We start from the raw sequence: 11,933 nt of genomic DNA on the forward strand, positions 1-11,933 counted from the left end.
TAGGCTTGTTTGTGTTTGAGGAAGGAAACGCCAATGCACCTCCTTTTTTGGCCATTCCAGATTAAGCTGTTTTACGTCCTTCTAACTTTCCAGTTACCACACGTTCATAAATGCAACACTACTGTAACCTGTAAAGCCTTCAGTCCAGAGGCTGAAGGCCTAACCAGTGGGAGAGCTTGGCAGATGCTGACACAGATGTGCAAATGCACACACACAGCTTGTCTAGTCCCTGTAGAGAAGAAGTACTGCCAATAGAATAGGACTAGAAAGCCCCCCAGTGTTGGGCGGTGGAGCATGATGAGGTGGAGTGATGATCATCCATGATCCTGACCTCACTAACTGACCTCTTGTCGCTGAATGCAATCAAATCATCACAGCAATGCTCCTCCAAAATCCAGAAAGTCCTCTTCCCTGCACAGTAGAAACAGTTACTCCAACAAAAACAGGATCAACTCTTTTTTAATAGCCTCGATTTCAGAGAAACCATGTATAAGCAGGTGTCCCATTACTTTTGTCCACATTGTGTATGTCCAAATGTTTCCAACTAGATGTTGGAACATTGCTGTGAGGTGGATTTGATTGCATTCAGCCACACACGAGCATCAGTGAGGTCTGGTACTGATGTTGGATGACTAGTTCTGTCACCTCATCTCATCCTAAGCCCAGTGCTCCCATTCTGCTGGTCAGTGCATTTCCGTGGAGATTACGTAAGTGGTGTGTAAAGCAGTGTGTATGAGGGATTCGTTATCTTGGAGTGTGGGAATGCCACGAGGGAAGCAGTGTTTACAGCGTAGGATGCTCAGCTCATCTTTCTCCTCTGTTAAACGGCCGCGTTCAACCTTACGACTCCCGCGAGACTGCTGTCTATGCCAGTATGAATGCACCACCATGCCCCAGCTCCATACATCCCACCTGGGGAGCCTGGGATTTTCCAACTCACGCAACCTCCAGCCTTTGAGGTCTGAAAAGTGGACGGCAGCAGTAGGCTAGTGCTTGTTTGGCAGCTGTGTTTGTATAAAGAGCTCTTTAAAAGCTTCTACAGTGGAATTAAAGAGCTGTTTGGTTAGCTGTGTTTGTTTTTATGGTGGATAGGATTGGAGATCGGCTATTAGCAGTGCCAAAAATGACATGAAAGTGCATAGTCTTGTACAGAAAGACTATCCAGCTATCAGTAATCCCACTGTATCGATCAATGTCATAAATACACTATATGGACAAAAGTATTGGGACACCATGCCTGGTTTCTTCTGAAATCAAGTTAGTAACTGTCTCTACTGTCCAGGGAAGAAGCGTACTATTAGATTTTGGAGGATCATTGCTGTGAAGATTTGAGTGCAATCAGTGAGGTCAGGATGTTGGATGATGATCACCAAAAATCCCCAAAATACTGGATGGAGCACCACCATTATTCAGGAGAGTAACAGTAGTTCCACTGCTCCACAGCTCCTCAATGCTGGGGGGCTTTATACCCCTCTACTAGCCCACGCCTGGCATTATTAGGCAGCATGGTGCTAATAGGGTCATGATGATGATCTGCTCCAGAGAGTCCTATTCTATTGGCAGTATCCTATTTACTGGCAGTAATTCTACCCACTGACACACTTACTTGAATTATTTACAGTAGCTCCTGAATAATTTACAATAATTCTATCCAAGGGTTCTAATATGCTTTAAATACCAGAGTCAGAGAAGTGTGTGGATATCTGTGATTTTAATAGAACGAATGAAAAGCAATGCCTTTGATCCTCTTGATTTACATATAATCTTCATATCCAAGACTGTGTTAAATGAAAGGAGGGGACACCCAATCTAGCCAGCATGCTTATGTGGGGCTCACATGGGTGGAACATGGGCTAGGTGGGTTCCAGGTGGGCCTGGGCTCTGAGTGGGTTTGTACATGTGTTGTTCCTGGGACCCAGCTGGGCTTCCCAAGCGGGCCCCATCATTACAGCCCACCTTAATCTCACATTGGTCCCATCTAGGGCCCGTACACACTGTACAACCCAGATAAAGCCCATGTTTAACCCCTCCTGGTCCCATCACTGACCCTGGTGGGCATCGTATGTTGGACCAGTTCCCATTTGGGCTACCCACACAGGCCCACATGCACATGGGAGTTTTTTTAATACACAGTTTCGAGGTATATGTATATAGTCATGCTGTGGTAAATTACCCAACAAACTTAAACAAACTCAATCACCGGGCATGGCTTTTAGAGAACTTTCCGCGTAGGTCATTCAGTGGTTAAGCAACAGGACAGGCATCATCACCAGTGTAATCTGCAAGGGAACGATGTGGCTGCAGGATTTCATTCCAATCAAGCAGAAGCACCTGATTCCACTCGTTTAATCAGTCAGACTCGGCCTTCGAAGCGCTGATTAGATATATGAAGGTGATCTCCGGCTGGGTTGGAATGAAAACCTGCAGCCACACCAGGCCTTCGTAGATAACACTGCTGGAATATTAAGATGTATTTAGCGTAAACATTCAGATTTGTGTCAACATTATAGAGAATGAAGGTTATGGGAGGTGGTACAGGTTATACAAAGGAAAGAGTACATACAATGACTTGTTGACATGTATCTCAAGGTATTTTTTCCCCCAGCCAACATTAGGGCTCACATGGGTGCAACGTGGGCTAGGTGGGTTCGTACATGTGTTTTCACTGGCACCCAGTTGGACCCCATCGTTAGGGCCCACCTTAATCTCATATGGGTCCCACCTAGGCCCCATATGCAATGCACAACCCAGACGGGGCCTAGTTTTAACCCCTCCTGGCCCATCACTGACCTCCATATGGACATGTTAGCTGGGTTGGGTGAACAGTAACTATACACAGTCATATCAGAATATTGTGACCACGCCTGGTTTGGAATGAACTGGGCCCGGGGAAGTCCCAGATGCCACGTGACCATGGACCGTGGACGCACTGTTTGTGTTTTCCCAACAGCGTTGTCACAGCCTCATGATAGGTATCTTCTTGGTCATGTTCTAGAGCCACCGTAGTGATGGTGTACAGGGTGGACATAATATTCTGATATGACTGTGTAGGTTTTTTATAAGTTACATTTACATAACAGGACAAAATACCTACTAAAATACTAAAATACAAATCAAATACAATGAGCCAGATTTACTGTGATATTTCAATTGAGATAAATGAGATTTTTCCTCAAATATATTGTTTGATGTGTTAATAATATATCATTATATTATTGCTATTAATCAGAAAACAAGAACTGATTATTATTATTTTCAATATTATGGCCTTTGCTATATTCTAAAGGAATTTCTGAACACTTTGGGTTAAACATGTAAAATTGAGGCAGTGTCCATTTAGTAATTAAAAATAAATAAATAAATAAATAAAATAATAATAATTAAATAAAAAATACTAATTAAAAATGATAATATATATATATATAAAAAATTTAAAGCATACCCGTATTAAATTAAAGTGAATACTACTACTGCTACTACTACTACTAATAATAATAACTATAAGATAAATAAATAAATAAAAGCATATCAGTATTAAATTAAAGTGTTATTTACACGAAGAACAGGAATCACCTGAGCTGTAAAAAGGAAAAATACTTCCGTATCACAGAGCTTCACTCAGTGAGGTCTATTTACACTCTTCAAAATAAGGGTACCTAAATGGTTCTGGACGTGCTGTGGCTACTGAGTCATTAATGGAAGTTACCCTATTCTGTAAGTCATGGCAGTGACTGAAAAGCAGCTCTAAAATAATAAGCCAAGGGGTCAAGAAACTAAAAATTACATAAACATAACATAACATAAAATAAAACGTTCTTTAACAGAACAGTCACTGAGACGTTCTTTAACAATCTAAAACCCGTTGCTCTCTGACGTCGGTCCCTTTTAGGCACCTTTATATTTCAGAGTGTAGGAGAGCTCTCTGTGTTCGTCCAGTTTCACTGTGAGTTTTGCATATTAAATAGTTTAATACTGATCATCCTATGAACCGCTACCGGGCTTCACTTCTTGTCAGCGTGGCACACTTCACAACCACAGCTGCTGGGTACGTCTGAGGCAGTATGGGAAACATCACTGTACCCACGATACGCTGCCTCAGTCCCTTATTTAGGGACAAACACCTCGTCCCCATTTACCCGTTTACAACTGGTCACTTCATGAGTGTTGAGTATCAGTATTATATCTGGATAAGACAGAGCCACATAAAAATGCAGGTGTAAACACACCTCATTAAGACCAGATCTATATCCCGTCACTCAAACCAGTTCAGGAGGTGGTCCGAGACGTGCCTGAGCCACGTTATAGCAGTGGAAACACTTCCGCCTCTCTAAGACACATTCCACAGTCAAACCCCTTCCGGTACAACTAAAACCCCTCCCAGTACAACCAAAACATTTCCTAGTACAACCAAAACCCCTCCTAGTACAACCAAAACCCCTCCCAGTACAACCAAAACCCCTCCTAGTACAACCTAAAGCCCTCCCAGTACAACCAAAACCCCTCCTAGTACAACCTAAATCCCTCCTAGTACAATCTAAACCCCTCCCAGTACAACCTAAACCCCTCCTAGTACAACCTAAACCCCTCCTAGTACAAACTAAAGCCCTCCCAGTGCAACCAAAACACCTCCCAGTACAACCAAAACATTTCATAGTACAACCAAAATCCCTCCTAGTACAACCAAAACCCCTCCTAGTACAACCAAAACCCCTTCCAGTACAACCAAAATCCATTCTAGTACAGCCAAAACCCCTCCTAGTACAATCTAAACCCCTCCCAGTACAACCTAAATCCCTCCTAGTACAACCTAAACCCCTCCTAGTACAAACTAAAGCCCTCCCAGTACAACCAAAACCCCTCCAGTACAACCAAAACATTTCATAGTACAACCAAAATCCCTCCTAGTACAACCAAAACCCCTCCCAGTACAACCAAAACCCCTTCCAGTACAACCTAAATCCATTCTAGTACAACCAAAACCCCTCCTAGTACAACCTAAACCCCTCCTAGTACAACCAAAACCCTTCCTAGTACGACCAAAACCCCTCCTAGTACAACCTAAACCCCTCCTAGTACAACCAAAACCCTTCCTAGTACGACCAAAATCCCTCCCAGTACAACCAAAATCCCTCCTAGTACAACCTAAATCCATTCTAGTACAACCAAAACCCCTCCCAGTACAACCACAACCCCTTCCAGTACAACTTAGCCCCTCCCAATACAACCTAATCCCCTCCCAGTATCACATGACCCCCTCCTTTCTTATCAGGATACTATTCAGATACCAGTCATATGAAGTGATCAAAGTATGAACGGGGTCCAACTCAACAAAAATTACCATCTAAGCGAGTGCAAACATCATAAATATAGTTGTTTTCCATTTTACACAACAATATTTATCTAATATGTCTATTTTGGGTTTGTTGAAATAATATTATAAGGTTATTCCACTTATTGCTTCATGATTTCCAATAAATGGTCTTATTCCATTGGCAGATACATTTAGATTTTAGAGTCAATTTGAATAAAATTAAAAATAATGCAAAATTTGTTTCAAATTTTGTTGTTTCAATAACAGACACTAGAAACCCGATCTGCCAATGCAATAAGATCCTTTCAATTGATTAAATGTCCTTAAAAGTAAATAAGTTGAATTATCCTATAATATTCTTAATACAGTATAATTAGAAATGTTAGATGTACAGACCCCTCCAGACGTATCGGAACAACAAGACCATTGTTTCTGCTCTTGCTCTACACTGAGGAGATGTATTTACGTGCACATTTAGTGCAATATATTAATATTTTTACATTTTTTAAACATTTTTTACCCAATTTTCCACCCTATTTTTAGCTTACCCAATTACCCAACCCACTCAATAGCACTCTCCCCCATCACATGTAGTGCCCCCGACACTGGGAGGGTGAGGACTGGCACATGCCTCCTCCAACACATGCCCAACCAGCCACCGCCTTATTTCGAAACTGCTGCCAAAGCAACGTCACCGGGCAACCAACACGCTCAGAGGAAAGCACCGGGTACCCAGCTCTACGGCATCGGCTAGCAGACGCCCACTGAAGTGATGTGGGGAGAGAGAGAGAGACATCAACCCACCCGGAGACAGCAAGGCCAATTGTGCCCTCTCAGGCTCTGGCTTTACCCGGGATTCGAACCAGCGATCCAAGTGAAGCATTTAAGGGTGTTAAACAATTCAGAGCATGGCAGCTTGTATTTGAACCCACCCATTTCTCAAGTGAGCACACATCTTGGAATGTGGGACCGACAGGTGTGTCTCGTTGCCCAGGTATGCCCTGTCAGACAGATCCACAATCCACTGTTCAAAAGGAGGCTTTTATGGAGGAAGAAGGTCGGATGGAATCTCCCGACAGCGTGAGAAAAGGGCTGGTGGTGGCTGGGGAGGGAGCCGTGAGGTGAAGGGCTGCCTCTCCAGCATTATTCCTCACAATTATCAAAGGAATTCTTCATCAAATTAGCAAAATCTAGCAGGACAATGACCCAATTCCCACAAACAATGGGGAAAAAGTGGATGTTTGTAGACTGACCAGGTCAAACGCCAAACCATAACCCAACCTTAACATGAATTTTACCTCCTAAACAGGAGGCTGACAGAAGAACCTCCATAAAAACAAGCAACAACTGAAGAAGTTGTGGGAAAGCAACACAAATGAATGCTTAATTTAGGTGGCCTGCCACCAAAAGTGCCAGGTTCTACGTTGTTTAACATGTCTACTGTAAATGTACCAATTGGCCTTGACGTTCCAAAACTTTTGGAGGGGCCTGTATATATATCCCCTCGATTTAAGATTTTTGACCAGTGAATCAGTCCTCAACTTTGCGCGCCAGCCTGCAAAACGTCCAGTGGTGCTCCACCGTGTTCTCGTTGGCTCTCTCGCTCATGTGATGTACACGCGTGTTCCTAATGGCGAAACCTTGCTTGGAGATGTACTCCACGAGGTGCACCCTGAGAGACACTTCCTGGTGATAGTCGCAAGGTCCGAAGGTAAAAGACACCTGGAAATCTCTGGTGTCCATCATGTGTTTGTTCCAGCGTGTGAAGTTGTTGGAGATGCCCTCGAGCAGAGCGTGCACCTTGGTGGTGATGGTGAGCTGGGTAATGATGACAGCCACAGGATTGGAGTATTTGGAGAGCTTTCGGGTGCTGGAGAGTTCCACCACCTGTTCGAAGGTGTCCAGCGGATAGAGCGGCTTTGTGTCGCTCAGGCTCTGGATCAGTGGCTCTATCTGGTAGAAATCCGCCTCTTTGCGCAACAGCTCCGTTTCTTTGAAGTCGTACGGCAGAGTCAGTTCCGACGTCCTGAGGAAGTTGAGGACGTAACGGAACAGCGGTCCGTCGCGGTCGATGAAGAAGTTTCCCTGGGCGTCTCTGGCCGTCGGGAAATCACCGCGGAACATGGCGCCCAACATGGAGTCTGGGTACCGCTGCAAAGTAGACAACGAAGTGGTGTATATATGGCCACCAACGTTCAGGGTGACCGGATCTGTCATCTACAAATAAAACATTACAGACGTATAACATTAGATATATAAATATAACATCAGAATAAACCCAAATAAACATTAAGTCAGTGGTCAGTGAATGTCTACCTGTAATGAACTCTATATAACAGTAGAATAAACCCAAATAAACAAATTCAGTGGTCAGTGAGAGCGTCTACCTGTAATTAACTCTATATAACATTAGAATAAACCCAAATAAACAAATTCAGTGATCAGTGAGAGTGTCTACCTGTAATTAACTCTATATAACATTAGAATAAACCCAAATAAACTTAAAGCCAGTGGTCAGTGAGAGTGTCTACCTGTAAATAACTCTATATAACATTAGAATAAACCCCAATAAACATAAAGTCAGTGGTCAGTGAGAGTGTCTACCTGTAATTAACTCTATATAACATTAGAATAAACCCAAATAAACTTAAAGCCAGTGGTCAGTGAGAGTGTCTACCTGTAATTAACTCTATATAACATTAGAATAAACCCCAATAAACATAAAGTCAGTGGTCAGTGAGAGTGTCTACCTGTAATTAACTCTATATAACATCAGAATAAACCCAAATGAACATAAAGTCAGTGGTCAGTGAGAGTGTCTACCTGTAATTAATTCTATATAACATCAGAATAAACCCAAATGAACATAAAGTCAGTGGTCAGTGAGAGTGTCTACCTGTAATTAATTCTATATAACATTAGAATAAACCCAAATGAACATAAAATCAGTGGTCAGTGAGAGTGTCTACCTGTAAATAACTATATAACATTAGAATAAACCCAAATAAACAAAGTCAGTGGTCAGTGAGAGTGTCTACCTGTAATTAACTCTATATAACATTAGAATCGTCTTCCATTGCTCCAAGGTCCGGCTGTTCTATCAGCTTGTGTGCCCATTGTAGGCACTTTTGAAGGTGGACAGGGGTTAGCATAGGCACTCTTACTGATCTGCAGCTATGCAGCAGGGGGCGCTGCACTGTGTGTTGTGAGGTATTCCTTCTTTACACTTTTTGAGGCTTTTTGAGGCTTACTCCTAAGCGATGTTGGCCGACACTTTTGTTGGCTACCTGGCGATGCCGCAATGGCGGAAAGCTGGAAAAGAGGCAGTGGCTGACCTCAGATTCCCTTACCATGTATCCCCAGTCTCCATTCTCCATTGGCAGAGCTTCTTTTCTCCTTTCCAAGACAGTAAAAGGTGAAGTCCTGTGTAGACCTTTAGTCTTTAGATGTGATAATCATCTGCAAAAACAAGACAAAAAGACAGAAAACATACATATGGCTGTGACTGTGTTGCTCAAGATAATCTGGAGCTCCGAAATAATCGATTTCTAGAGTGAGAACAGAATGCTGCAGTGATTACAGTGCTGGAAAATGAAGGCAATAATGGCAAAATCTGTATATTAATAGTCCCTAATAGGCCCTTAATGTCAAAACTGGGTCAAAAAATAAAGAAAAACCCACATGTATGATAATGCTACATGCTGCTAGCCTCCCTTTGTATAGTTATTGCAGTAGTACATTAGCGCTAAGCTAACAGCAATGCAGTGGAACCTTTTTAGGCTGTTCTAGATAAAACACAGCCATCTGAGGCTAGTACAGAGTCCAGGCACAGAGCTGCTGCCACTGCTTTCCATTTCTAACAAGTGACTGAAACCTGCTATCACTACTGCACACATTCACAGACAGTGATGTATCTAGAACTTCCAGAAGGCCTAGAGTGGCGTTTCTACTGACAACAACAATCGTAGAACATGGTTCCACTGTCCGTTCCTAATGATACTGGTGGTTAATGTGACCTGTCAGGCCTTCAGTTGGTGGTAGGTGTAAGATGTTCTCTGGAGTGATGATGGAGCTCTATCCAATTTGTTCGGGATGAGTTGGAGTAGCAGAACCAATCATCCAACATCAGCACCTGACCTCACTGATGCTGTTTTGTGGCTGAATGCAATCAAATATTTTATACGGCAAATAATTCAACCCTATAAAGACAGTGGTGGTGAATGGACCCAGACGTCTGAAGAGCTTATTGCCTCTAAAAGCTTGGTTATCACAGCTTTTACCCACCCACTCACTCACTCACTCACTTACGTTTAGCAACACTGTCCACAAGGGGGCGCTAGTATTACTGTTAGAATCAGAATCAGAAATATTTTATTGATCCCAGGAGGGAAATTACAGTTGTTACAGCTGCAACCCTTAGTGTAAGAATAAACCCTCTATAAAATAAATAAAATGCTCGATTTATATGAATTTAGTAAAGTGGCATAGTGGTAATAACTGTGATAATAACTATGGAGTTTATTGCACATATTAAATGGAATTACAGTACTATTATTATTATTATTATTATTATTATTGCACATATGAACAGTATAACTTGAGTATTACACAGATGAACCATAGTGTCACACCCTGAGGGAGGAGTTGGCCAAAGGTAGGAATGACCCCCTGTGGCGCTTTGTGGTGCATTTAGTAGTAGGGTTGTTGTTAGTACACTGTTCATCCAGGCAAAAGCATCCCAGCAAAGGGTTAAACTGGTTGACCAGCTTAGCTGTTGGTCATCATGGATGGTCATGCATTTAGAGCACCCAAAACAATAAACTCAAACCAAAATATATATGCTAGTCAAGAGCTAAGCTGGTTGACCAGTTTAACCAGTTTGTAAATACGTGTGTAAGTTCCCTGGTGGATTTGGACAGTAAGTAAAATACGCCACATTGCTACATTTGGGTTGTGGTCGTCGTTGCGACGCCTGGTTCCATTCCGCACCATTGTCAAGAAATCTGAGTCTGTAGATATCTCTGCAACGAACCCTTCCACAGCGAATTTACTCCGAACGACTGTTCCCACCCCAGCCACTGAATTATACAGAGATTTTGAAAAGTAGGTGTACTTCCCCTTTAATGATGCACTGGAACCTAGATAGCCCACTACCATCTGTGAACCCACCCCACAGAATGATGGATGGGCCCACCCATGCCAAAGATCTCCTCCCACGGTGGGTGCAGGTCGTTTCTAAAGCAGTGTCCTTCACAAAGACAACAGAGGGACATTTCTGTCCTTTGCAGAGACACAGGCTGCTGATCTGAGTGACCTCCGCGGTGCAGTCTGGACAGACCACTGCACATCTGCCTGCGTCTGTGTGTGTGTGTGTGTGTGTGTGTGTGTGTCTGTGTGTGTGTGTGTGTGCGGGGATTCAGTGTGTAGATCATTCGCACAGAGGCTAAAACGACTGAAATGCTGACCTGTTTGGGGGCTCGCTGGGTGGAGGCTGCGGTCAGGACCCCGCTTTTCATTCACAGCAGATTGATCGGCTGTCCGGGTCGAGCAGATGCTCCGCCTGAGCTGCGCCGACGAAACGCCGACGTCCAATCAGCTTACGAGGGGGGCTGCGGAGTGGTGGGCTTGGTTGTGGCGTGTACCTTTTAACCCTTTACAGTCTGATCCGTAAAATAATTGCCAGAAAGATCCAAATATTTAAAACCAGGGTGTTAATCTGATCTTTTGACCAAAAAAAAAAAAGACATAAATGACTTTTATTTTGTATTATATTTGATAGAGCTGGTATTTATTGTTGTTTTATTTAAATTAAATTATATATTAATATGAAATAGGCATTTAAACCTTTATAACTCTTATGTAGTTGCCTTAAATGTATTTTTTAATTATTTCAATCTTAAAAATCTGTATACATTTTTCTGGCGCTTGCAGTGCACAGATGATCCACCAGAGGGCATCATTTATTTTTTTATTATTTAATTTTATTTGTTTTAATTTGTTATTTTCTTTATTCCATTTTGTAATTATGGTCAATATGTATGGTTTATTAATGATAATTATTTAATAATAATATTGAAGAAATTATTCATTCTACATAGGAGGAGTTAAAGGAGCAAAGCACAGCTTCGCCTCAGTGTTGCCCAAGCTTAAAGCTATTAACTGAAGTGTTCGCATGATATATGAGCATGAAAATACCATTAAGTTTAATTTTATTAGTATATTGCCATTTTCACATGGCCGTATTTAATGTAACATTTGCATTTAAAATCTAAAATAATTGTATTTTTACATTTTTACAATCAACCTTGTTTATTTTTTGTTATAAAAAAATGATTCTTGTTTAAAATTATTTTTTTGCTTATTTTCTTATTTCTGTTCTTATTTCCACCCCGTCACAATGACTATAATTAATGAGCTGTTGCTTTAAACGACATCACAAAAAGAAAGTTACGTCATTTGATTCTTTGAAAAGTAACCCTACCACCCCGTAACACAAAGCAGATTTTTATTTTCTGCACTGAATTAGCTTCTTTCATTTTAGTTAGACTCTAGATCAGACCCTTTACAGTCTGATCCATAAATGATTGCCAGAAAAATCCAAATATTTAAAACTGGGGTGTTA

The 11,933-nt window shown here is 41.9% G+C and overlaps 1 protein-coding gene across 1 annotated transcript; it reads right to left on the reverse strand.

Moving 5' to 3' along the window:
- Positions 1 to 5,239: 5,239 nt before the first annotated feature.
- Positions 5,240 to 10,910, reverse strand: kctd6a (potassium channel tetramerization domain containing 6a). The gene is made up of 3 exons (XM_072666078.1): positions 10,777 to 10,910; positions 8,662 to 8,770; positions 5,240 to 7,528 (listed from the first exon to the last, which is right to left on the reverse strand). The coding sequence occupies exons 2-3, from the start codon at positions 8,686 to 8,688 to the stop codon at positions 6,842 to 6,844; spliced, it is 714 nt and encodes a 237-aa protein (XP_072522179.1). The 5' UTR covers positions 8,689 to 8,770; positions 10,777 to 10,910; the 3' UTR covers positions 5,240 to 6,841.
- Between the last annotated feature and the right edge of the window lie 1,023 nt (positions 10,911 to 11,933).

This window comes from Salminus brasiliensis, chromosome 21, assembly GCF_030463535.1.
Source record: "Salminus brasiliensis chromosome 21, fSalBra1.hap2, whole genome shotgun sequence".
Taxonomy (NCBI): Eukaryota; Metazoa; Chordata; class Actinopteri; order Characiformes; family Bryconidae; genus Salminus; species Salminus brasiliensis.

Excerpts from the sequence above, each read along its gene's own strand:
- kctd6a (XM_072666078.1), bottom strand. The coding sequence starts at position 8,688 with ATGGAGAATGGAGACTGGGGATACATG. Across the intron at positions 7,529-8,661 it reads ATGGAGACTGGGGATACATG|ATGACAGATCCGGTCACCCT; the intron begins GTAAGGGAATCT and ends TTTTATTTGTAG.